A 27,090-nucleotide genomic window follows, 5' to 3' on the forward strand; every position below is an offset into this window, starting at 1 on the left:
CCCTCCTCCCTTCCAGCAGATCCACACTCACACCCACCTTAATGTCAACACGGTTCCATATGGGCCTAGGATGTCACAGTTTCATGAGGCCTCCCAGTGTCACAATTTTCTTTTGGTTCCATTGGGTCCCTGGGTGTCACAAAGGCTCTTAGACCCTTGTGCCCCACAGTGTCACAATGGCACCTTGGTCCATCAAGGCCCTGCAGTGTCACAGTGGATCCTTGGTTCCATGAGGTCTCACAGTGCAGCAATGCTGTCCTTGGTTCCACAGTGTCACAAGGGCCTCTTGGTCCCATGGGGCACCATGGTGCCAAAATTGTTTCCTTCAGTCCATGAGTCCCTCTAGTGTCACAATGACCTCTTGGTTATACGAGGTCCAGCAGTGTCACAGTGGTCTCCTTGTTTCCACAAGGACAAAAAGTGTCACAACTGTCTTCTTGATTTCAGGGGGCCCCATGGAGTCACAGGGGCCCCCAAATTCCATAACGCTTCACAGTACCATGATGGACTCCATGTTTGCACAGTGTCACAATGGACCCCTGGTGACACAAGAACCTGCAGTGTCATAATGGATTCTTGGTGCCATGACACCCTGCAGTGTCAGTGTCACAGTGGTGTCTGAGTCCCTCTGCAGAGCCTTCCTACCCTCCTGGACATCCACACTCACACCCAGCTTGGTGCCATCTGCACATTTGCTGATGCTGCACTCAATGCCCTCATCCAGATCATCAATGCAGATATTGAAATCCACACTGGCTGGCTCTGATCCCTCAGCCATCCTGTAGGTGCCCTGTGATGGCACTCAAGGTGATCTGTTCCATCACCTCACCAGGCACCCAGGTCAGGCTGACAGGCCTGCACTTCCCCACATCCTCCTTCCAGCCCTTCTTGGGCATGGGCTCACATTGGCACCTCCAGTCCTCTGGCACCTCCCTGCTGAGCCAGCACTGATGAGAAATGATGGAGAGCAGCTTGGGGAGCTCATCCAGCAGCTCCCTCATCCCCCTAGCATGGATCCCATCTGGTGCCAGAGACACCTGTGAACATCTGAGTGGCTCAGCAGGTCCCCAGCTGCTTCCTCCTGGATTACAGGGGTCTGTTCTGCTCCCTGTCCCCATCTCCCAGCTCAGGAGAACACTTGTCCTGAGGACAACTTGTCCTATTGATGAAAACTGAGGCAAAGAATGGGTTAAGTGTCTCAGCCTTTTCCTCATCTTTGGTAACCATATCCCCCCTAATAAACAATAGAGGTTCTCCTTTTCCCTTCTTTTGCCATTAATGTATTTCTAAAATCATTTTTGTTATCCTTCACAGAAGCAGCCAGGTTAAATCCTAATAGAACTTTCACCTCTCTAGTTTTCTTTCTGCATGACTTAGTGACATCCTGAAATACTTCTTGAGTTGCCTGTCCCCCTCTGTCCAAAGGTGATTCACCTGCTTTTAACCCTGAGTTCCTGGAAAAGCTCCATGCCTTACTAGGGCAGTCATTTTCCTTTCTATCTGACTTTTTTGCACAGAGGGACAGGCAGCTCCTACAAGACTTCTTTCTTGAATTGTCTCCATCCTTCCTGGGAAACCTTTCTTTTTAAAGGCTGTTTACCTTAAAAAAATTCAGTAACTGATTTTGTACTCTCCAAAACTGCATCCTGAATAGGCCAAATTCTATTCTCTCAAAGTCCAATGTAGAAGTTTTGTAGATGCTCCTCCTTCTTCCAGAGAATATTTTTAATCTCCTTAATTTCATGGTCACTGTAGCCCAAACAGCCTGTCAACAACACATCTCCCACCAGCCCTTCTCTCTTTGTGAACAGCAGGACACAGAGCTTTCCTTGGGAGAAGGAAGAAAAGGAAACCTCCCCAAAGTGCAGCCTGGAAGGTTCAGCCTGGAGGTGAGGAAACAGAAAAGTCCCTCCCAGGGCAGAATGTTGGTGCCCGAGGTGTCCCAGCGTGAGGCTGGGCCATGCCATGGCTCTGTGTGCCAGGAGCCGGCAGCGCTGGGTGCAGGGAGCCCAGGGAGGGCACAGCAATGCTGGGCTGAGAAATGCTGGGGGGGACAGCGAGATGGGCGTGTGCAGCCGGCCAGGGCACAGGAGCAGCACGCACAGGGGGCACAGCCTGCAGGAGAGATGGCCAAGGGCTGGGCAGGGCTGGCAGGGCCAGAGGCACCCAGGCCTTTGTGCCCTGGGCTCGGGCAGGGCCTCTGCAGCCCCACAGAAGGAACTTTCCTGGCAGGGGCTGCACTTCGCTTCTGCCTCGGCCCTCCCTCAGGAGCCTGGCAGGGCTTGCAGCTTGATGACATTTGTCCTTGCTGCCCCTGCCATCCCACTGCCCCAGCAACAGCCCCGAGCCACCCGTGAGGGACAGGCCCTGCTGGGCCAGGCCTGGGCTCAGGCCTTGGCCTTTCTGCTTCCTCCAGCCAGCCCAGGCCTTGCTCAGCATTGCAGTTCCCTGCTCACAGCCTCGGGCTCCTGCAATCCTGCCCTCAAGGATCTGCTCTCACCAGTCCCTGGGGAGCCTTTGGCACTCCCTGCCCTCAGTGGGGCCACTGATGCTCCAAGGGACTTGGAGTTTTGCTTCTGACTCCTGGAGCAGCTTCTTCAACCTTCTCTCAGTGCCTGAGGCTCCTGGACTCAGCCCCAAATCCACTGTGGGGATCATAAAAATACACAAACGCCTCAGGAGCACCTTGTCTTCTTTCAGTTGTCTTCAAGTTATCAGGGGTTGTGCAGCTGCTTGGAGTCCGTTTGGAGTTTTGTTAAGGAGGAGGGATTTCAAAGTGCACCTTGTTACTTTCTTTAATAAAGTGAGTATTTTTTTAATGTTTAATTTCAGAAAAGAGAGGATAGAAGCATTCCCCAAGTGATCTTGATGCTGAATGTTTCCTTAGGAGGTCTGGGCACACAGAAGAATGAGCCCCTTGCAGGCTGACCCTGTTTGGACAACCTGCTCCTCACCCCCAGCCTCACCATGTCTGACATCGCCCACCTGGGACTGACATCCCTGTGCCCTGCAGCAGAACCTTGTCCCCTGAGCTCTGCAGCTGGGTGTCCCTGCCCATTGCACCATGTCCCACCTGCTCTCCTCAGGGCTCTGCCTGCACACAGGCCCAGGAGAAATTTTCCTGTTTGTGAGGAAAGAATGGAAAAGCCTGAGCAGCTTTCCTAAACAACAAACCCCATTCAGGAACCACATGCTCAGTCCAGGCTGTCTGGAATGATGTCACCTTCCTACGAGGGACAGTGTGACCAGCAATGATCTCTGTAAGCAGAATTCTGAGTCTTTCAGCTGAATTCTCTGTCCCTGTCCTTTCCCTGGGTCTCTGTTGTAGATGGAAGCTGCTGGTGCCACCCTCACCTTTAATCTCACTTTTGAATGCAGACAGATGTTCCCAGGTGTGTTAAGCAGGATTTGCTCAATATTTATACAAAACCTTTGTGTTCTGTTGAGGTGAAGGGGCCATTTTGACACTGAGGAGGTGACATGGAAGCAAGGAGTCAGTTGTGACACTGGGGTCCCATGGAACCAGGGGCCATTTTTGCTCTGCAGGACCAACACAGCTGCTGGACCTTTCCTGATTTCAGGAATCAGGACTTGACACCGAAATTGTAGAGAGTGTTTCATTGGCAGCTGGGACACCTGGGGGGATATTTCCTCCAAACCACGTGTACCTGGTCAAGACAGGTTCCAGGTATAAATACACACTGATCCCACAAGCCCACACCTCCCTGCCCACCCATCTCCACCTTCTCTCCCTTTGTATTATAATCAGCTGCCACCTCTCCTGGTGGTTGTGTTTGGTGGTTTTTGGGATGAAGGCTGTGTGTCTTCCTCAGTAATCGCTGTTTGAGCTCTGCTTTTGGGCAGGTGCAGTGGAGGTTTGGCTCTCCCTCAGGTCAGTTTGTCCCACTTAAAACCACCTGGCTGGTCCTGTCTGGTTTCTGGAGCCACAGGTTTCTGTTTTGTTGGGATTGTACAATAGCCAGGTCTTGCTTTGCTGAGTTTTTGCAATATATCTTAATGTTTTTTTCCTTGGTACCTAAGTTCCTCTGTGGTTCATTACATACCGTTTCTGCTATGTGTTCTATTTCCCCTCCACTTGCTTAAGCATATTATACGCTTTTAAAATTCTGAATTTTCAAAACCATAGATGTTCCCCATCTCATTTCCCCCCTTTTCTTCTAAATGATGCAAATTCTTTTGCTTTCTAAGATACCTATCATACTCTCTATGACTGTCTTTACCCAGGTGATTCGATAACAGGATAGGCATTGTAGCCATTCTTTGTGACTGTTTCAAATTCCAGAAAATCATAACCAAGAACAAAACTTAAACTGATCAGAACTAACAAAACTACTATCAGATGACACAATCAGTGTAGAAACCCTGCTGCAGTAGGAGACCACCCAAAAAATACATCCCACCAGTGGTGAGATGTGTCTCCCTCCAACCTTCTATGGTCTCCTTATAGTCTGTCTCATGGTGTATTGTGATCAAGATCTTCTTTCCCATACTTCTGATTTCTTTAAGAATTTCCTGAATATCTCTGTGTTTTAGTAGCTCTATAACTAGAGTGAGATTCATTCTTCTGGGCACAGACAATACATCCTGCACAGTTGTCATGTTTGCCTTGATATACTGATGTGATACAACAGGTGCCCAATAGGAGAAATTGCACCCCTCAATTTTGACCAAGTTACAAATGCACAAATCAGATTGTGTTTCCTTTATAATGAGCTCGTCCACTCTTATGGTGGGGCATGCTGTTCTGAGGCATACACAGCCCTGATCTATATATACCAGCAAGGTTGTCTGGTTGACTGAATGGATTCTGAAGAGACAGATGCTTTGTTGTGTATCCAGGCAGAATCTCGGTCATTGTTGACATTTCCTTCACATACAAACCTCAGTTGTTTTCTTGTGGCACATAGCTCTATGTTAATAATCTGGACTTCCCTTTAACCTCTTGTGCCTGTGTTCAGATAGATGTGGCGCAGTTCCCTCATGGTTTAATTCTAAAAGCCTTGGTTTCACATCCCTCTGTTTTAAGCCTGCATTCAGAACAGTGAGTGAAGCATGTGTCACAACATTCAGTACCAATTTGAATGGGTTTTATAAGTCCCCGATGGAATCCGTCCTGAACAAATGCAAGTTTGCATCCCCAGACATCTTTCCCTGGCCAGACAGTTGTGTTTGATATTTGTAACACCTGCCACAGAGACTTAGGAGAGTCAAAGTCAGAAGCTTTCCCCTGACACACATAAATGCCAGTCCCATTGTATATAGGAGGTCTTGCACACATGTCTGCCATAGCCATGGCTATGATCATCAGAGCCACAGCTTTCCAGGCTGCACCTGCCTGATTCTCCATGGTGACTGTGAAGCCTTTTTAATTCCAGTGTGATGTCTCTATGCTGCTTGTTCTCTGATCTTGATGGCAGTGAAGGAGGTGAGGAGCACCTGGTATGGTCCTTCCTACTGTGGTTCCAAAGTCTTTTCTGTGAGAGACTTCACATACACACAATCTCCAGGTTGTACATTATGTACTGGTCCATCCAATCCCCTACACCAGCTTCTTTATTCATCTTTCCTGATATTGCTGAGTTGTTTCCCTAGGGCCACCATGTATTCTGTGATAGTTTCTTCCCCTCTTTGTGCTGATGTTCCCTTCTGTATTGCATAAGGTCGCCCATACAGGATCTCAAAAGGACTCAGCCTTTCCTTTGCCCTTGGTTTAGTTGGGATGTGTAAAAGGGCTAAAGGAAGGGATTGAGGCCAAGGCAGATTGACCTCCTGTCCTAATTTAACAATTTGCTGTTTGATTAAATGATTCATCTTCTGCACTTGTCCACTTGACTGGGGATGATATGGGGTATGTAATTGCCAATCTATACCTAAAGTATTACTAACCTGATGTGCCACGTTTGCAATAAAATGGAGCCCTCTCTCTGAAGAAATGGCAGCCAGAACCACAAATCGTGATTCTATCTCTTTTACTAATTCCTTGACCACTTTTCTGGCCTTAGCAGTTGTAGCAGGGAAATCCTTAGGCCATCCTGAAAAGGTATCAGTTAATATCAGTAAAGAACAAAACTCCCCTTTTCTTGGGAGTTCTGTGAAGTCCATTTGCCATAATTGGTCAGGTACATTTCCCTTCTCAATTTCACCCATTTCTGGTTTTGTTTTTAGGATTAGTCTGGAGGCAGAGATCACATTGTTGAGTTACCTGCTTCACTGCAGTGTATCAATTTCTAGCCATGATGTTGTGATTTAAGTGTTCATACACAGTCTCTGGTCCCCAGTGTCTTTTCCTATGCTCCTCCCTTATTACAAACCATATTAGATGGCCAGGTATGATTACCCTTCCTTCTGGGGTAAGGGCCCACCCCTCTTTACTGTATGTCTCAACCAAATTTGTAATTAGCTTCAGATCCTCTTTGGCATAATTTGGTTTACCCTCAAGGGAGATTTTCCTGTCTGGGATTAGAGCTCCTTCCAATTGTACCTCTCTTTTTGCTGCTTCTTTTGCATCCCTGTCTGCCAGCTCATTTCCTTTTTCTGATTCCAAGTATGCTTTTTGATGTGCTCTGATGTGCATAATTGCTATTTTCTTTGGGAGCTGTACTGCCTCCAGCAATTTCAGAATTTCTTCTGCATGTTCAGTGTTTTTCTTTTGAGAGTTCAGTAGCCCCCTTTCCTTTCACATTGCTCCATAAGCATGCACAGCCCCAAAAGTGTTCTTTGGATCCATGTCTATGTTCACATTCTCACATTGGGTCAATTCCAAGGCTCGGGTCAAGGCGATTTTCACATTTTGTGCAGAGGAATTGACAGGCAATGGTTCTGACTCTGTTACCTCATGGCTGATGGAGATGCCATATCCTGCATGCCTTTTGCCATTCAGGACATTGCTGCTTCTGTCCATGAACCAGTCCTCTGCATCTTCCACAGGAACATCCTTCAAATCCAGGCAGCTTGAGGATGTTGCTTCAATGGTTTCCAAGCAGTCATGGTGTACTGGTTCTCCTGTGTTTCCACTGAGGAAAGAAGCTGGATTGACAATGTTAGTGATCACAATCTCCACAGCATCCTGTTCTACCAGTATGGATTGGTATTTCAGGAACCTCTGTGGAGAAAGCCACTCCCTGCCCTTCATTTCTAGTACTGCAGACACTGTATGGGACACCAACACAGCCATTTTTTTGTCCCAAAGTGAATTTTCAGGCTTCCTGGATATTTAGCACTACTGCTGCTACCACATTCAGGCATCCTGGTTATCCTTTTGTGGTCACATCCAATTGCTTGGAGATGTAGGTGACTGCTCTGTGATATCTAAATCGAACTCTTGTGCCAATACTCCCAGGGCGATTCCCTGTTTCTCATGAGAAAACAAAAAGAAAGGCTTCCCCAGTTCAGGGAGTCCCAGAGCTGGAGCTGACATCAGGGCCTTTTTCAATTGTTCCAAGGCTCATGTGGCCTGTTTGTCCCATTGCAGATGCTTCTGTTCAGAGTTGATCAGTGCATACAGGGGTTGAACAAGCAACTCGTAATTATAGATCCAAAGGTGACACCGCTCAGTCATTCTGAGGAAAGTTCTCAATTCTTTCACAGTCTGTGGTTTTGGTATTTGGCATAGAGCCTCTTTTCAGGCTTGCCCCAGTATTCTTTGCCCCACATTAATTTCATACCCCAAGTAAGTGACTTCCTGCTGCATTACCTGGGCTTCCTTCTTAGACACTCGGTGCCCTTGGAGCCCCAAAGAGTTTTAGAGACTCACCGTCCAAGGCATGCAAGTGTCTTCTGTCTCAGTGGTGATCAGGATGTCATCTCTGTATTGGAGCAGTCTCCCCTTCCCGGGTGGGGTTTCCCAAGACTCGAGATCCTTGCCGAGTTGGTTGCCAAATATGGTGGGGAAATTCTTGAATCCTTCAGGCAGTACAGTCCAAGTGAGCTGGGTCCTTTGTCCACTTTTCCATTCCATGGCAAATATCTTTTGGCTGGCTTCATGGAGAGGGAGGCAAAAGAAAGCATCTTTCAAATCTAAACCAGTAAACCAGGTTATTTAAGGTGTCAATACTGTTAACAAAGTGTATGGGTTTGCTACTACAGGACATAAATCCTCTGCTATTCTATTGACTGCTCTTAAATCCTGGACTACTCTGTACGTTCCATCAGGTTTGTGAACTGGTAATATGGGAGTGTTCAAATCAGATTCACATTCCCTTAACAGACCCCATTGCAAGAATTTTTCTATTCCCATCTGGATTCCTTCCCTACCCTCTCTTTTTAAGGGATATTGTTTTATCCTTACTGGTCACTGTCCCAATTAAGCTTTACCTCTACTGGTGATGCATTCTTAGCTCTTCCTGGCTTCTCAGTGGCCCACACACCAGGGTACACCTGGTTGATGATATCTTCACTGATTTGTCCTTCTATGGGAACCTCATTATTTGAATATATTCTTGAGTATCCACCTCCAGAGTAATCTCCCCTTTTTCAAATCTGATTGTTTCATTGAAGTGTTCAAGTAAATCTCTTCCAAGGAGTGCATGTGGTGAATTAGGCATGTATAAGAATTTATGCAAGCCTACTAGTAGTTTTCCTAATTTATATTTTAGTGGTCCACAAAAATAAGACTTGTCAGCTTAGCCAGTGGCTTCCTTAACCATAATATAATCTTCTTCCTTCTGAGTTAAAGCTGTGTTTAAAATCGAACACATTGTCCCTGTATCAATTGAGAATTTTATTTGCTTTTGGTCTTTTCTTTCCCCTGGCTTCATTATAACCAAGGGATCAGCTAGGGAAGATCCCTTTGGTTCCTGTCAGTTTTCATTTACATTTGCCACTCCCCGTGCCCTTTGTTTCCCTTTGCTCAGGGTTCTGGGCATTCATTTTTTCAGTGGCCTAATTGCTCACATAGAGCACATTCTTTTCTTCCTAGGCGTGGAGGGGGAAGCCCCTGTCTAAAATTTTCATCTTCCTTTTTAACTACTGCCATCACCCTTCCTTCTTTCCCCTTATTTCCTTCTTCTCGGTTACTAAACACCCTCCAGGCTTCATCCAATAATATTTCTAAGTTTCTTCCTTCGGTGGGTCTGAATTTCTGAAGTTTACATCTTCTATCACCGGTGGATTGACCTAAAAATTATGACACTAACTGCTGTATCCCGATATCTGATCTGGGTCCAAAGGTGTGCTACGACGCATTGTGTCTCAGCCTGTCTGACAACTCAGGTGTTGACTCAAAGGGACCTTGTTTAATAGCATATAAAGCTGAGCAGTTCATAGATTTGGGGATGGCTTTCTCTATTCCCTTTGCAATCCACTCCTGATATTCTTGTACCTTCTGTCTTCCTGCCATTCTATTCACATCCCACTTTGGGTCCTGTGGGGAAAGAATTCCTTTACATCCTCTCCCATGTCTTACAGTGCTCCTGGGCCAAATCCCAGGGTACCTTTGGGATCAGCTGTTTCTCTGGTTCTGTCATTGCATGGAACAGTAACTGTATAGCATTCCAATCCGGGTTATGTGATTTCACTATTAACCAAAAGTGTTCAGCTATACTTAGAGGGTCCTTTCTGTAATCCTTTACATTCCTTTTCCAAATTTCCAAATCATTGGTGTTGAACAGAACCTTTAGTAGCATCATTGTTCCATCTGCTCCCACTTCTTCTCTAAGAGGTGCCTGCAAAGGTGCTGGTTGTTCCCTAGCTTTGCCCTTGTATGGGAGGATGCTGGACTTCCCAGGGGTGTTGGAGTTTGATCTGGTGCCCTTCCTGGGCTCCCACCCAACTCTAGTGATGGAGGAGGGGAGATCATCCAGATCAGAGTCTTCTTCCTTATATACCTTGTCATTTTTAGTGCACTTCTGACCAAGACTGCAGGCTGAGCAGCATCATTTTAATATAGGTGAGACCCTTCTGTTTTCTCTTTCCATTGCTAGGATCAGTGGGTCTTGTGGAGGGTTAATACCACTATTCCTTTGCCATTCTGGGTGGTTCTGTAAGATGAAAAACATCTGCATATGGTGCCTCATCCCATTTTCCTTCCCACCTTAAAAACAACATTAACTTCAACATGGTGTTACAGTCCCATGTTCCATTTAATGGCCACTTTGCCCCATCTTCTGGTTTCTAGAGAAGCCACCATTCATTAGAGTTTTTTTTGAAAACCCTTTTGCTCTCCGTTTCTCCTGTCCCCACAACTTCCTTCCAGTGGGTTAGTGTACATCCTAAAGGGCTCCTTCTGGGCACCTCTTTATTTTGCTGGGTCCCCATGATTTCTCTCCTTATTTCTCTTATCTCCTCTCCCAAACCTCTGCTGGCAATATTCTTTCACTTCCTCCCAGTGGTCGTCGAAAACGAGCCAATCCTTGGGAACTGAAAGACTCTTTGCACAGATCAAATTCACAACCTCACACTCAACCTGTATTAATTCCTGAATATGATGCCATGGGTCCGGGGTACACCTGGGGCATGTAGGCGTCCACCTCCTAGATCTGCAGTGCCACTTCCTTTTGCACCAATGACACTGTAGGAGGTCCCAGGCTGGATGCCACCTTGGTGTCCAAATTGCTGGTCCACACGCAAAGCAAGGAATTGGTCTAACCCTTCTAGGTTCCCTTTCGATTAGAGGTTGCTCCCAATCAAAACCCCAAATAACTATCTATGGAATCTGAGAATATTCCTCCCAAGTGTACCTGCTCTACTCCCCTGTCCTCCCGTACCAACCGTACAAGTCTCCCTTGATCCTTCAAGAAATCCGGGGGCTCAATCTGGAGCCCCCTAGAAAGGGCTTCCTCCTTGCTTGGTCGAGCCCTCCGCACTCACTCCCAGCTTCCACCACCTTTTTAATTCTGATAATTTCCAAAAACATCACTGACCTGTCATTGACAGTTACAGACACAAGAGGGCAGCATCACATCAGAAACAATAGAATCTCACGCCTCAGAAAAGAACAGAAATCTCAACTTGTTGCAATGACAGTTAATAACACAAGAGGGCAGTGTTACACCAGATATTGCACAGGTCCACTACAGAAAACAGAGCAGACATTCCCCAAAATCCAAACTCTCCACCACCAAAATGAGAGTGATGCAAACACAAAACACCAACCACCATATAAAATACTTCCTTCCACCACCCTGCAACAAACAACAAGCACAATTTACACAGAATATTTATGGCAGTTAGGGTTATAGCAGTGAGTTATGCTGTTAATAATATTCATTACACTGTAGTTCTTGTTCAGGGTACCCCCAAACTTACTAATGGCCAACCTAAGTGGTCAACAGAAACCCCTTTGCTGGCTTCCAAATACCTTCCCCAAACCTGTCAGCTCTGTGTGTCGGATGTCTCTGACACACTGTTAGCCATGTGCAGGCGTCCCTCGTGTCTTACAGGCTCACCTTACCTTGGGCCTCCCCCCAAAAAATTTGGTCAAACGTTCCTCTAGGCCATATAGGAGGTTGGTTGCTCATCCCTGCAGAGAGTGACCGGGGAGCAGAAGTCAACTACGGAAAAAGTCTGGGGTGCACTGGGATGTCGACGTCCCCTGTGCTCCAGCAGACAGACGAAAACCTTCTGGCTGGCTCAACAACTGATTTCGAGAATCAGCACTTGACACTGCAATTGTAGAGAGTGTTTCATTGGCAGCACATGGGGGACACATGGGGGGATATTTCTTCCAAACCACATGTACCCGGTCAAGACAGGTCCCAGGTATAAATACACATTGATTCCACAAGCCCACACCTCCCTGCCCACCCATCTCCACCTTCTCTCCCTTTGTATTTTAATTAGCTGCCACCCCTCTTGGTGGTTGTGTTTGGTGGTTTTTGGGATGAAGGTCATATGTCTTCCTCAGTAATTGCTGTTTGAGCTCTGCTTTTGGGCAGGCACAGTGGAGGTTTGGCTCTCCCTCAGGTCAGTTTGTCCCACTCAAAACCACCCGTCTGGTCCTGGCTGGTTTCTGAATCCACAGGTTTCAGTTTTGTTGGGTTTGTACAATAGCCAGGTCTTGCTTTGCTAAGTTTTTGCAATATATGTTATCTTAAAGTTTTTTCCTGGCAAATAAGTTTCTATATGGTTTGTTACAAAGCGTTTCTGCCATGTGTTCAATTTCTCCTCTTCCTGCTTAAGCATATCATAGACTTCTAATATTCTGAATTTTCATAACCATTTATGTTCCCCATCTCATTAGAACACCCTGGGAGCCTCTAGACCACACTGGGAGCAGGTTTGGGCACATCAACCCTTACTGGTTTATACTGGGAGCTGCTGCTACAGGTCTCGGGGGCTCAGGAGTGGCTCCCAGTGCTTACTGGTTTATACTGGTGCCCTCTCAATCTATGCCTAGGAACACCAGTGGGTGCTGGTGGGCAGGCAGGACGTTGAGGCCAAGCTATCCTTTGCTGGGGCACTGCTGAGCTGCGACTTCTTCAACTTCTCAGCCTGGCACCACTGCGTGCAGCTGCCAGGGACTCTGGAAAGGGTGAGGCTGGGGAACTGCCCCATGAAAGGCTGAAGAAATGTGAGCAATTCCCCAGTAAAATTCCCACAATTTCACAGGATCCCCAAAATTTTACAGCCCCTCGCTCACCTAAAGTGGGAGGTGATGCGTTCTTTTGGGTTGAATGAGTAGAACTGGTGTCTCTAAACCCCTTTGACTTTAATGGGTACACCTGAACTCTGGTACACTTGAGTATTCAGATATTGGGGTGTCCCTCACGGCCCCCTAGAGATTTTGGGGTGCCCCCTTTGCCCCCCCCCCCCGCTAAAGCTAGAGCTGCTGCAGAACACTGTCTTCAGCAACCCCACGGATCAAAGCACCTGGGTGTACCTGCACTGCATCCTCTCCTGAGGTAACTCAGGGCTCCCACCCACCCTTGAGGCCCTCACCTGGAGTTTTGGGGTAGCCCCTGAATGTTGGGGTGCCCCCCAACAGCCAGTCGGCTGCCAAGGGTCATCTGTGTCCACGTTGACTGGGAAGACAGTGGCCATCATCTTCTCCTGGCCCATCAAGGTGAGTCGGGACACTTGGGTGCCCCAAAAATAACCTGGAGATCCCCCAAAATTATCTGGGTACACCTCTGTACTCCCCCAAATCATCTGGATTACCTCAAAAATCACCTGGATACACCTGAGTAACCCTTAAACACCTAAATCACCAAATCCCCTGAGGGCCCCCAAAACTGGTGTCTAAAAATCTTCATTGCTTTGACTGGGTGGACCTGGTGTCCCTGAATCCCCATTGACTTTCAAGGGTACATGTTGAATCCTGTTTATACCCATGTATCTCTATAAATCCCTCCCAGTGGTCCCACTTATGCCCCAGTGCTCCCAGTAACCCCAGTGTCCCCCCCTTAGCCGTTCCCAGTGCTCCCAGTTGAACCACTAACCCTTCCCAATCAAGCCCTATTAATGGGTAGACCTGGTATCCCTCAATCCCCTTTGACTTTGATGGGTAGACCCAACGTCTGAAAATTTTTGGTGCCAAAAATCCCAACTTTGGGCTTGGAATTTGCAGATTTGGGGCTGAAAACAACGATTTTAGGCTTAAGGGGAGGCACAGCTCCAGCACATCCTGAAGGTGCGGGATCAAGAATTTGTGATTAGCTCCCAGGAATTATGCCAGGACTTCCAGAGTGTCAGCACCATGATCCCGAAATGGAAATTCCTGGAATTCAGCCCAGTATTTCCCCCAAATTTCCCCATATTAGCACCAAATTTCTGCAAAATCCCCATTGACTTTAATGGGAAGACCTGGTTTCCCTAAATCCCTATTGATTTCAAAAGGTAGACCTGATGTTCCTAAATCCCCTTTGATTTTTTAAAATAGGTCCATTTGCTATTCCTACGTTGCCATTGATTTCAAAGGGTAGACCTGATGTCCATAAGATCTCTATTGGGAGATGAATATTACAAGAGATGGAACAACTGAGAGACATTGTCAAAGATGGTTTATTGCTTTATTTCATCAGTCTCATAGAAGGGTGAGACATTCAAGGTGTTACATCCAGTGCCATAATATCAGAAGCTTCCTCATTCTTAGTTACAAATGTGCTATGTTGGTTTTTAGCCAATCAAAAACTTCTATGAACTTTGCTGGTGTCTTTTTACACCAATCATTAATTGCTTTGCTTCCCATGGCTTTGGTGCAATGCATCATTTTTCAGTATATCATATAACACTGCACAAACCTACATTGATCCATCTTAACATCTAATTAACTTTATAACAAGCTATGTTTACTAAACTTTAAAATCTTTTAGTATCTTACTTAACATACTGCTTTGCTTACATAATCCATATTTCTGTTTTCTTGAAACATATTTCTACTTAAACTAATAATTTATATTCTTGTTTTATGTCTGTTTCACTTTAATGCTCTAATTCTCTAAGCCTTCTCCAAAGTCTCAGGTCAAACCTTGTATCCATCTCTATCTCTGAGCCTGTATGCCCAAGGCCCTGAGAGCTCTCTGTGCCTGCATTTCCCACACTGCAGTATCCCAATGGACCCTTGGTTCCATGGGGACTCACAATGGCAGAAGGGTCTCCTTGGTTGCACAAGGTCCTGCAGAGCCCCTTGATTCAACGAGGCCTCAGAGTGTCATCATGGCCTCCAGGATTCCATGAGGCCCCACAGTGTCACAATGCACCTTTGTTTCCATGGGGTCCAGCACTGTTCCATGAATCCTCAGTTCCATGGGGCCCTGTAGTGTCACAATGGACTCCTTGGTTCAATGGTGCCACACATTGTGACAATTGCCCCTTGGCCTGCCAGGACTCCATAGTGTCACAATGGTTCCTTGCTTCAGTGAGGTCTTGTAGTGTCACAATGGACTCCATGACTCCATGAGGCCCTGCAGTGTCACAATGGCCCTTTGATTTCATAAGGTCCTGAAATGCCACAATGGCCCTTTTGTTTCACAAAACCTCAAATTGTAAAAATGACCTCCATGGTTTCATGAGGCCCTGCTCTGTCACAAAGGACTCTCAGCTCCATGATGCCCCATAGTGTCACAATGGTCTCCTTGGTTCCACAGTGTCAGAATGCCCCCTCGGTGCCTTGGAGCTCACAGGGTCACTCTTGTGCCCTTGTTTCCATGAGGCCCTGCAGTGCCACAATGGTCCTTTGGTTCCACGTGGCCTCAAAGTGTCCTCATGGCCTCCTTGGTTCCATGAGGCCCTGCAGTGTAACAATGATCTCCTTGGTTCCACAGTGTCAGAATGGCCCCTTTGTCCCATGGAGCCCCACACTGTCACTGTGGTCCCCTTGATTCCATGAGGCCCTGCCGTGTTGCAATGGCCCCAATGGCTACAATGGTCTCCAGTGAGACTCTCTACAACCACCTGAACAGAGGCTGTAGTCAGGTGGGGGTTGGTCTCTTCTCCCAGGCAACACCTGACAGAATGAGAGGACACAGTCTGCACATGAGCCAGGGGTAGTATAGGTTTGACATCAGGATAAAAATTCTTCACTGAGAGAGTGATTGGGCACTGGAATCTTCTGCCCAGGGAGGTGGTGGAGTCACCATCCCTGGAGGCCTTTAAAAAAAGACTGGATGTGGCATTCAGAGTCATGGTTTTGTTGATGAGGTGAAGTTAAGTGATAGGTTGGACTTCATGATCTTTTCCAAACTCATTACCTCTGTGATTCTGTTTCATAATTGTCTCCATTGTTCCATGAGGACCTGCAATGTCAGAATGGACCTTTGGTTCAATGAGGCCTCACTGGGTAACAATGGACCCTTGGTTCCATGAGATTTCTCAGTGTCACAATGGTCTCCTTGGATCTGCAGTGTCCCAATGGCCCCTTGGTCACAATTGACTTCAGGTTCCATGAGCTTTCATACTCTCAGCAACAGTTCTGCAGTGTCACCATGGGCCCTTTGTTCCACGAGGTTCTGTGCTATAACATGGTCACCTTGGTTCTGTGAGGCCCTGCAGTGTCACAATGCACCCATGGTTGCAGGAGGTTCCACAGTGCACCTTCAGGTTCCACAGTGTCACAGCTGACTCCTTGCTTCTGTGAGGACCCTCTGTCACCCAATCTCCAAAATATCAGAATAAGACTCCTTAACACTAATTTGGTGTTAAAGAAGACATCCTTTATTTCAGGCCTCAGGTCCAATGTGGGATAACTCCTAAACTTATGTGGACACCTGATTCTACCAGTGTGTTGCTTATATTTAGTCACTACATGTGTATTCCAATTTACCATTTCTATAAAACCCACCACAAGTTACCAGGTTGTGTCCTTGTTTTTTCTGTCACTGCAGCCTTGAGCCAGATGTGTTTCGCTTCTCTTTTGACAGTCTCTGCTGGGAAAGCAGCTCCTGCATGACATGTTTCTCAGCTGAAAGTTAACAGGCACAGTAAAAATTGAATGAACCCTTTTGGAGTCAAGGCCAAGGCTTTGTGTGTGCAGGCAGAGGCAGGCAGGAGGCAGAGCTGTCAGCAAAGGAAGGGGCCAGCGAGGTGGGGCAGCCGGGGGATGACGACAGCCTGCAGGGACAGAGGCGCAGGGCATGGACACCGTAGGACAGCCTGGGCTGCAGAGGCCACAGGGATGGGCAGCAGCTGAAAGGCCCTGACACAGCCAACTCCTGCAGCACTTGGGCCATGCAGGCTGGCCCTGGGCCTGAGGCCAGCAGGGGACAAGTGAGCCTTGCTGTGCTGGGGCCTCATTGCCTCCTTGTCCCTGCTCAGCAGCCTGGCAGGGGCCGCCCCATGGTGCTGCCCTTGGCATTGCACATGCCCAGAGCCCAGTGGCCCGGGAAGAGCCCTGAGCAATGAGGGAGGGACAGGATCTGCCTTGCCAGGGGCTGGGGCTCAGCCCTTGGCCCTTTGCACTCCTGAAACACATCCAGGTTTGCTCAGCATCAGAGACACCTTTCCCTTGTTTGTCCCCACCTGTCATCAGTGCCTCCAGTGTTCTGCTCTATCCTGGGTGTTGGACTTCAAAATGTAAGGAATTCTCACAACCTTGGGCCTGTAAGCCACTCAGTTAAGTAGAGATAATTTTCATTATAGAATTTAAAATATAGAAAAAATAAAGTTAGTTACAAACGTAACAGGAATGTTTAGAATGCAGCAATGAAAGTTTGTGTGTTTTGATATAATTGGCAAAGAAAGTTCACACTGTAGTATGAGTCAGTAAGAAAAAATAACTTAGTATTGAATTTGAATTGCAAGTATTGAATTTGAATTGCAAGTATCTCTGTTGACAGTGTTTTATTGGTTAATAAATCCTTTAAAGACCTTGCAATTATAAATCTTTTGACTTCTAAGCCATGCTGTGAACATCTGGTAGACAAAGTTATTCTGTCTGCCACACTTTCTAAAACAACTCAGAAGTCCTGTCTCTCTGCTTCATTCAGAAAAAGAAAAAAATCACCACAAAAAAGTAACATAAAAACAATAAACCCACACTTTAAAAATATAATGTAAAAACAATAAAGCTGAGGATCAATTCACCTGGGGACACTTTCTCAGGCATGTCCTTCAGTGGGACCCATTAGAACTTCAGGTAACTTTGGACTTTGAATCTGACTTTGAATTCTTCAGAAGTTTCTTTTCCTCCTTTACCCTATTTTTGCCTACATGACAACATTGTCATTCATTTTCCACTCTAATTCAACCCTTGGGAAACATTCTCCTTCATGTTTATCAGTGGGACTCACTAAAAGTATGAGAAACTGGAGTTTGAATCTGACTTTGAATTCTTGAGAGGTTTCTTCAACTCCCTCTCAGGAACTGATGTTCAGGGACTCAGCCCCAACCCCGAGAGGGTCATTAAAGTCCTTGTGCTGTGTCTGTGCTGCTGAGCTGGGCTGGGCTCCTGGCAAAGGCAGCGCTGCAGAGAGAGAGCCAGTATTTCCAAAATATTATTTGGGGCTCCTTGGTAGCACCAAATGCACCACGGGGCTCGTTGGGATCAAGCAAGTCCTGACAAACCATGGCTCTGCCTTGATTTCCATCTGGTCTGGGGCAGTTCATTAGGAAGGTTTTCAACTCCAGTTATGGAGAAATATTTCAAAGAGCTTCTTAGAAATATCCATTCCTATTTTCAAGGGTGTATTTTATTACTGTTCTCTTTATAGCAGAGGTGATTGCAGCATTCTGTGATTGATACTGATCCAGGGTCTCTCCTCAGGAGGTCTGGCAAAGAGGAGTTTTCTATTTTTTTCTTAATTTTTGAAGCAATCTAAAACTCCTAATGTTCCCCACTGCAAACAGACACACTCCTCAGGTGTGTGCCAGCCCAAGGTAACACCAAAACCACTGCAGAGCTGCCCTGGGCCAGCTGTGAGGGTGGATCATCATCCCAACCTGCCCTGGGCCACTGCCAGGGGCTGTGGCCATGGACACTGCACTGACCCCACTGCTGGGTTTGGGTGCCACGGGAACCGGGAGAAGTTCAAGTTTCCTTGGAATCACTGGGGAGCACTGGGACATACTGGGGAACACTGGGAATGCTGTGGTAGACAATGGGACACACTCAGAGTGATACTGGAGAGGACTTGAACATAGTGGGGAACACTGGGAATGCTGAGAGGAAATCTGGGTGGGCTGGGATGGAATGTGGGGATACACAGAGACACACTGGGACATACTGGGGAACACTGGGACAAGATGGGAAGATGGGAAGTGAAGAGGGGGAATCTGGATGGACTGGGATGGACTGTGGGCTGCACTTAAAAATACAGGGATATCCTGGGACATCCTGGGATTGACAGAGACCGACTGGATATGGGACTACAACGCCTCTCATGCCCTGCACCCCACAGAACCCCGGTATCCGTCCCGCACATGTCCCTTAAGTGTCCCCCACACCCTCCAGGATTCTGAAGTGCCTCCTCAGTACTCGAGCACACTCCTCAGCGCACTCCAGACCACCTAAAAGTGTCCCCAGATCCCCTGAATGCTCCCAATCCCACAGATTCCCGTTACAGTCACTTCTGGGAATTCATCTCCTGTCATCCCCCACGGCCTCAGAGTCCCTCATAACACAGTTCTGTACCTAAAAGTCCTGCCGTGCCCTGAGCCCTAAAGAGCCCGGTTAGAGCTCCCCAAGCTCCCCCCAAGTGCTCCTGAACCATTCACGTTCCCTCCTGAGCACCTCAAGTCGCTGCTTGGACGCAAAAGTGTCCCCCAGGTGCCCTCCCGGACCCCCAAACGCCTCAGCTGAGCCACTTCCAGAACTACAGCTCCCATCATGCTCCATGGTTCCCATAGAGTGCTATTGCAGCCATGACTTCACCTCCCATCATGCACCGCGCCCCACTGAGAGACATTGTAGCTGCACCTACAACTCCCATGATGCTCTGCAGCCCCATTGAACCACATTATACCCGTGCCTACAACTCCCATCACCCCTCGCACCCTGGAGAGCCCCGTTAGAGCCCCCCAAGTGCCCGCCCGGACCCCAAATGGCCCCAGATTCTCCTCCTTGACCCTCAAGTGCCCCCCTGGACCCCCAAGAGCTCCCCCGGACTCTGAAGTTTCTCTCAGAATCCTTAAGTGACCACTCGGCTCCCTGAAGTGTCCTCCAGACCCTCAAGTTCTCTCTAAATTCCCTCCCCAGATGCAAAACTTCCTGAAATGTACCCCAGAAATGTCTTCATGGATCCCAAAGAGGCCCCGTTATATCCTGTCTGTGAAAATTATTAAAAAGATGAGAAAGGGATTAAAATAGGAGTAATTGTCATAAACAGGGAGAAATCAATGGCCGATAGTGGTCAATTAATTCATGAAGGGAATCGTGTTACTTAGATCCAATGAACATTAATTTTTCTGGTTGCTAAAATTGTATCGATTTTTTCATATAAATATAAAAATCAGGTATAAAAAAGAACAATAGCATTATAAAAATAAAACATCATTATATTTTTACTATTTAATTAAATCACAATATTAATAATAAATTTATAGGGGGGGTTTTATGTTTTAGGATGTCAATCCCAGATAGGCAATGTCAGACATGGTGAGGCTGGGGGTGAGGTTGTCCAAATAGCATTGACCAGCAAGGGGCTCATTCTTCTGAATGCCCAGACTTCCTAAGGAGACATTCAGCATCAAGATCACTTAAGGAATGCTTCATTCAGCCCTTCTCTCAACTGAAAAATAAAAATAATATGCCCTTGATTAAAACCTAAATTCCTTCTCTTCCCACTCACAAGGAAAGCTCTGTCTCCTGCTGTTCACAAACAGAGAAGGGCTGGAGGGAGATGTGATGCTCAGAGGCTGTTTGGGTTACAGTGACCATGAAATAATGCAGTTTTTTAATATTCTGTGAAAGAAGCTGGAGAATCAACAAAACTTCTACACTGGACCTACAGAGAGCAGACTTTGGCCTATTCAGAATGCAGATTTGGGGATAAATGAACTGATTTTTTTACAGGAAACAGCTCTTAAAGGATTCCAGGAAGAATGGAGGCACTTCAAGAAAAGAATCTTGAAGGAGCAGAGGCAGCCTGTCTCTCACTTTCCTCAGAGAGGAAAGTGAGCTAGTGAGGAAAATAACCGGCCTGGCTAGGCAAGGAGCTTTTACCAGGAACTCAGGGAGAAAATAAGGTGCATTACCTTTGGACAGAGGGGCAGGCAACTCAGGAAACGTTTAAAGAAGTTGATAGGTCATGCAGAAAGAAAATCAGACATGAAAGCTGAAATTAGGAGTTAACTTGGCTGCTTCTGTGAAGGATAACAAAAATGGTTTTATAAATGAATTAATGGCAAAAGGAGGGACAAGGAAAATATCCATTCTTTATTGGGGGGGGTGGGATATGGTTACCAAAGATGAGGAATAGGCTGAAGTATTCAACACCATCTTTCCCTCAGTTTTCAAAAATAAGACAGGTTGTCCTCAGGACAAGTGTTCTCCTGAGCTGGGAGATGGGGACAGGGAGCAGAACAGACCCCTGTAATCCAGGAGGAAGCAGCTGGGGACCTGCTGAGCCACTCAGATGCTCACAGGTGTCTCTGGGACCAGATGGGATCCATGCTAGGGGGATGAGGGAGCTGCTGGATGAGCTCCCCAAGCTGCTCTCCATCATTTCTCATCAGTGCTGGCTCAGCAGGGAGGTGCCAGAGGACTGGAGGTGCCAATGTGAGCCCATGCCCAAGAAGGGCTGGAAGGAGGATGTGGGGAACTGCAGGCCTGTCAGCCTGACCTGGGTGCCTGGTGAGGTGATGGAACAGATCACCTTGAGTGCCATCACAGGGCACCTACAGGATGGCTGAGGGATCAGAGCCAGCCAGCGTGGATTTCAATATCTGCATTGATGATCTGGATGAGGGCATTGAGTGCAGCATCAGCAAATGTGCAGATGGCACCAAGCTGGGTGTGAGTGTGGATGTGCTGGAGGGTAGGAGGGCTCTGCAGAGGGACTCAGACACCACTGTGACACTGACACTGCAGGGTGTCATGGCACCAAGAATCCATTGTGACACTGCAGGATCTTGTGTCACCACGGGTCCATTTTGACACCGTGCAAACGAGGAGTCCATTGTGTCACTGTGGAGCCTTATGGAATTCGGGGGCCCCTGTGACTCCATGGGGCCCCCTGAAATCAAGAAGACAGTTGTGACACTTTTTGTCCTTGTGGAAACAAGGAGACCACTGTGACACTGCTGGACCTCGTATAACCAAGAGGCCATTTTGACAATGCAGGACCTTGGGGTGGCCAAGGTGCCATTGTGACACCTTGGGGCACAAGGATCTAAGAGACTTTGTGACACCCAGGGGTTACATGGAACCAAAAGTAAATTATGACACTGGGAGGCCTCATGAAATTGTGACATTCTAGGGCCTTATGGAACCGTGCTGACATTAAGCTGGGTGTGAGTGTGGATCTTCTGGAAGGTAGGAGGGCTCTGTACACAGGCCTGGACAGGCTGGATCCAGGGCCCAAATCCAAGAAGGAGAGGATTAACAAGACCAAGTGCTGGGTCCTGCACTTTGACCACAACAACCCCTGTAGTGCTCCAGGCTGGGGACAGAGTGACTGGACAGCAGCCAGGCAGAAAGGGACTGGGGGCACTGATGGACAGCAGGCTGGACATGAGCCAGCAGTGTGCCCAGGTGGCCAAGAAGGCCAATGGCTCCTGGTCTGGATCAGGAATGGTGTGGCCAGCAGGAGCAGGGCAGTGATTCTTCCCCTGTGCTCAGCACTGGTTGGGCAGCACCTCGAGTGCTGTGTCCAGTTCTGGGCCCCCCAATTTAGGAAGGACATGGAGGGTCTGGAGTGTGTCCAGAGAAGGGCAACAAGGCTGGTGAGGAGTCTGGAACACAAGTCCTGGGAGGAGAGGCTGACGGAGCTGAGGTTGTTGATCTTGGAGTAGAGGAGGCTCAGGGAGCCATGGTAGTGTCAGGGCACAGGTGTGACATGATGATCTCCAAGGACTTTTCCAGCCTTGCTGATTCTGTGATTCTCTGAAACCACCCCTGGAGCAGTTGCAGGATGAGCCCTGGGCCTCCTCTTCACAAGGTCCAGCAGCCCAGGTCCCTCAGCTTCTCCACACAGCCCCAAAGCCCATCCTGTCAGTCCTGCGGAGCCTCTCCAGCCCCTCCTCATTGCCCACAACAGGGAGCCCCACACCCAGACACAGCAGCCCAGATGTGCCCTCCTGGCCTGTGGTGCCTCTGGCAAGGGAGCAGCACGAGGCACTGCAGGACCCTGCAGACAATTCCTGAAGCACTTGGAGGATGATCCTGCTCCCCAGGGGATGTTCCCATGGTGCCAACTCAGGAACTGAAATGGAGAGTGTGGCCAGAGAGGAAAGGGCAAACAGGGATGGGCTGTTTGCAGGGGAGGGGACAAGGGTGGATAAGAGGAAGGAATCTAGAAAGATTTCTAGAAAGAGTAAGGAAAGCAAATGTGAAGCAAAAGGAATGCTCAGGGCAGTTTGGGAGTGGCTGCCAGGCAGCCCTGGCTCTGAGCAACAACATCTGCAGTGGGACAGGAAACTCACAGCTCATGGGAAGAAAATTTCTGGCTGACTTCAGAGGCCACAACAAATCTGAGTGGTTTCCCTGCCGTTCCCCAGCCCTTGCTGGCCCCAGGATCTGATGGCATTTGTGCTCCCTCAGTTCCATGTCCCCACAGCAGCACCATGGGGGTGCTGAGCCTGCTGTGTGCAATGCAAACAGGGGCTCCTGAGCCAGTGCTGCCGTGTGTGTGCCTGCAAGGATGCGGCTCCTGTGTGAGCTGGGGGAGAGGCCAGGGCTGCAGAGGGGGGATGTTGTTGGCAGGTGCATGAGGACGCTCTGGGACGCTGCCCTGGGGTGTCCAGCACAGTGGGGATGGATCAGCCCCTGCTCTGCTGCTCCTTGCCAGGGTGTCCCCCTTGCAGGGAGCTTGCAGAGCATCAGCCATGCTGTTTGCCCCCAGCCTGCCCACGGCCAGCCTGGGGCTACTCCCGGGGCTTTTCTGTGCTCAGCATTGGGCTGGCCAAGTGTTGTGGAGAGAGCCTGGCCAAGGAGCCTGGAGCCCCCAGGCCGTGGCCTGAGGCGTCAGCGCTGCCCCAGCAGTGCCCATGGCCTGTCCCTGCTGCAGCCCCGGCACTGCCACCCCCAGGGCTGTGCCCAGCCTTGAGAGCACTCAGGCCCTGCAGCAACACGAGGGCCAGGAGGGCAGCAGGACAGAGGCACGGGAGCAGCACTGGCAACACCAAGTGCTGCTGCTGCTGCTGGGCACAGCTGCTGTGCCAGCACTGATCTGCCCCCAGCTCTGCACACAGACATTGCTGCTGGAGGTCCAGGGAACGAAACAAAAGGGGCATCTCTGGAGAAAACTTTGCTAGGAGAGAGATTCTTTAGTTCATTAAAGCCAGTGAGAGTGCAGCCCCTCATTGACACAGTCTAGGGCCACAGGGAAGGGGGAGAGACAGAAAATGGAAATGGCACAAAGAATGACATTTCTTTGTAGACAGTATGAAAAAATTATAACCAAGAACCTCCACAATGAAAACAACGAGAAGTGCTAGAGATTATTTTTATTACAAGTGATTTAAAGAAATTGGCCCACAATCTAATGTTTGCAAAACCATCCAGTCATCAGTGTCCACACTGCAGCCTTGAGCTCCTCATTCCTCAGGCTGTAAATGAGGGGATTCAGGGCTGGAGGCACCACAGAGTACAGAACTGACACCGCCAGATCCAGGGATTGGGAGGAGACTGAGGTGGGCTTCATGTGAGAAATCACTGCAGTGCTTACAAACAGAGAGACCACAGCCAGGTGAGGGAGGCAGGTGGAAAAGGCTTTGTGCCGTCCCTGCTCAGAGGGGATCCTCAGCACAGCCCTGAAGATCTGCACATAGGAGAAAACAATGAATACAAAGCAAACAAGTGTTAAACAGACACTAACTGCAATAAGTCCAAGTTCTCTGAGTTTGGAGTGTGAGCAGGAGAGCTTGAGGATCTGGGGGATTTCACAGAAGAACTGGCCCAGAGCATTGCCATGGCACAGGGGCAGGGAAAATGTATTGATCATGAGCAGCAGTGCATTGAGAAAGCCACTGGCCCAGGCAGCTGCTGCCATGTGGGCACAAGCTCTGCTGCCCAGGAGGGTCCCGTAGTGCAGGGGTTTGCAGATGGACACGTAGCGGTCATAGCACATGATGGTCAAGAGATAAAACTCTGCACCAATGAAGAACAGGAAGAAAAAGAGCTGAGCAGCACATCCTTCATAGGAGATGTGTCTGGTGTCCCAGAGGGAATTGTGCATGGCTTTGGGGACAGTGGTGCAGATGGAGCCCAGGTCAGTGAGGGCCAGGTTGAGCAGGAAGAAGAACATGGGGGTGTGCAGGTGGTGGCCGCAGGCTACGGCACTGATGATGAGGCCGTTGGCCAGGAGGGCAGCCAGGGAGATGGCCAGGAAGAGGCAGAAGTGCAGGAGCCGCAGCTGCCACGTGTCTGCCAATGGCAGCAGGAGGAAGTGGCTGATGGAGCTGCTGTTGGACATTTCCTCACTCTGGGCATTGTGGACTGTTGAAACACAACATTAACAAGGTGGGACCAACCTCTTTGAATCAATCCTATGTGACATATAGAATTCACTAAAAGCTACTTATCCTTTGGAGAAACTTCATTTAGGATTTTTATTTTTGAGCTTTGTTTGTGCTGCTGAGTTACTACTTCATCAGTGCTCTCAGTCTGAACACTGAGGAGCCCAGAGGGAAGATAGGGCTCCCTGATCCCCAGTGCAGTCAGTCCTGCTAGTCTCACAGAGCTGAACTTTACTAATCACACCTCCCTCTAATTCAGGATGATTGTACTTATAACATTCTTGAGAAATAATGTAGTCTTTTTGAAGGATCTAATTTCAAAAGAGAGAGACGGAAACCAAGGTTTGGCCTGGCTCTCTGCTGCCTGCAGTTGTTCCTACTTGGAGCTGTTTCTCTCTATCCCAGCCTTGTCCCTGCCAGTGCTGCCAGAGCCCAGCCCAGCCCTGGGGGCTCAGCTCTGCCCTGCACACCCCTCCCAGCACAGGGCACTGCTCAGGGCCATCTCCCTGCCAGCAGGGCCTTTAGGGCAGCTCACACAAACAGAGATGCTGCAAGCCAAGGTGCTGCTGCTGCTGTCTGGAGGCACAGGAGGGTGAGGAGGCACTTTGTGAGGGAGATGTGAGGCAGATCTGCTGATGCCCAGTGGGACAGTGCAGGAGTGTCAGTGACACAGACACACCTGACAGCCCCTTTGCCTTGCCTTGAGGAGAAAGCTGAGAGCAGCCCTGGCCATGCAGCACCATCTCCACAGCAGGAGGAATCTGCCCTGATGGGGGTGGCTCCTTCCACCTCCAACTTCTCCCCACAGTCCATGGGGAGCTGCCAGGCAGGCTGAGAGCTGTCCCTGGCAGGTGGCACATGGCCTGGGCTGGCCAAGAGCCCTGAGGGCTGCAGGAGCTGCTCTGCAGGACAGCCCTGGGCAGCCCTGGCTGCAGCCCCAGCTTCAGCCCCTGCAGCCGTCCCTGAATATGGGAGAGTCCTCCTGACACATCCCCCAGGCCGTGGGCTGTGCTGGCTCCAGGAGATCCCTCCAGGAGCACAGGGGACATTGCCCTGCACCCACACACTCACCATGTCCAGGGCTGTGAAGATGTTTCCCCAAGTGCAGTCTCAGCTCAATGTCTTCCCAGTGCTGATTGCCTTGAGCCTGTCTGTGCCTGGCTCCTGTGCCCTCAGTGCCTGCAGGCAGTGCCCTCAGCCCTGCTGGGCTGGCAGAGGAGCTGCTCCTCAGCAGAAATATCTTTTTGAAGCTTCTCTTGGTTCACCTTGGGAGCTGCCTCTGTGCCAGGAGCCCAGCCCAGCTCAGCAGCACAGACACAGCACAAGGACTTTAATGATCCTCTTGGTTCATTAAATATTTACATCATAATCATTCCCTGAGAGAGTGTTCCAAAAACTTCTCAAGAACTCAAATTAAAATGCTGAAGTTTCTTGAAGTTTTAATGGGTCCCACTGAGGGACACAACTGAGAAAATGTCCCCTGGTTCCAGTTAGAGCAGGAAATTCGAGGCAGAGATGACAGGTGAGGACATAGAAATGTCAAGTCTTTCCCTTTTGACAACAACTCTTTTAGTAGTTTATAGAATCATGCCCCCAGTTATCTGCTTTAATTAGTCCCTTGAGAGCTTTGTATTAACATTCAGTGGGGCTCATAAATACTTTGAGATACTCAAGGTTTGGGTTTCGGTTTTGCCTTGGAGTCTCTGAGAGCTTTGTGCAATCATGGCCTCCAATTATCTGCTTTAATGAGTCCCTTGAGAGCCTTTGTCAGAAACAACACTCAGTGGGGCTCATTAATGCTTCAAGGCACTCAGGGTTAATTTTAAGTTCTACTTTTTGACACTAAGACTCTGAGAGGTTTGTGCAGTGATGGCCTCCAATTATCTGCTTTAATTAGTCCCTTGAGAGGCTTTGTCAGTAATGATACTCAGTGGGGTTCATTAATGCTTCAGGGTACTCAGTTTTTTTAAGGTACTTGGAGTTTCCCTTTTGACACCAACTCTTTTAGTAGTTTATGCAATCGTGGCTCCAATTATCTGCTTTAACGAGTCCCTTGAGAGCTTTGTATTGACACTCAGTGGG

At 48.5% G+C, this 27,090-nt stretch overlaps 1 protein-coding gene across 1 annotated transcript; it reads right to left on the minus strand.

Moving 5' to 3' along the window:
* Positions 1-24,032: 24,032 nt before the first annotated feature.
* LOC148218858 (olfactory receptor 14A16-like) lies at positions 24,033-24,965 on the minus strand. The gene has a single exon (XM_088157795.1). The coding sequence runs from the start codon at positions 24,963-24,965 to the stop codon at positions 24,033-24,035; it is 933 nt and encodes a 310-aa protein (XP_088013921.1).
* Positions 24,966-27,090: the final 2,125 nt, after the last annotated feature.

This window comes from Sturnus vulgaris, unplaced genomic scaffold (genome assembly GCF_052056855.1).
Source record: "Sturnus vulgaris isolate bStuVul1 unplaced genomic scaffold, bStuVul1.hap1 Scaffold_157, whole genome shotgun sequence".
NCBI lineage: Eukaryota > Metazoa > Chordata > Aves > Passeriformes > Sturnidae > Sturnus > Sturnus vulgaris.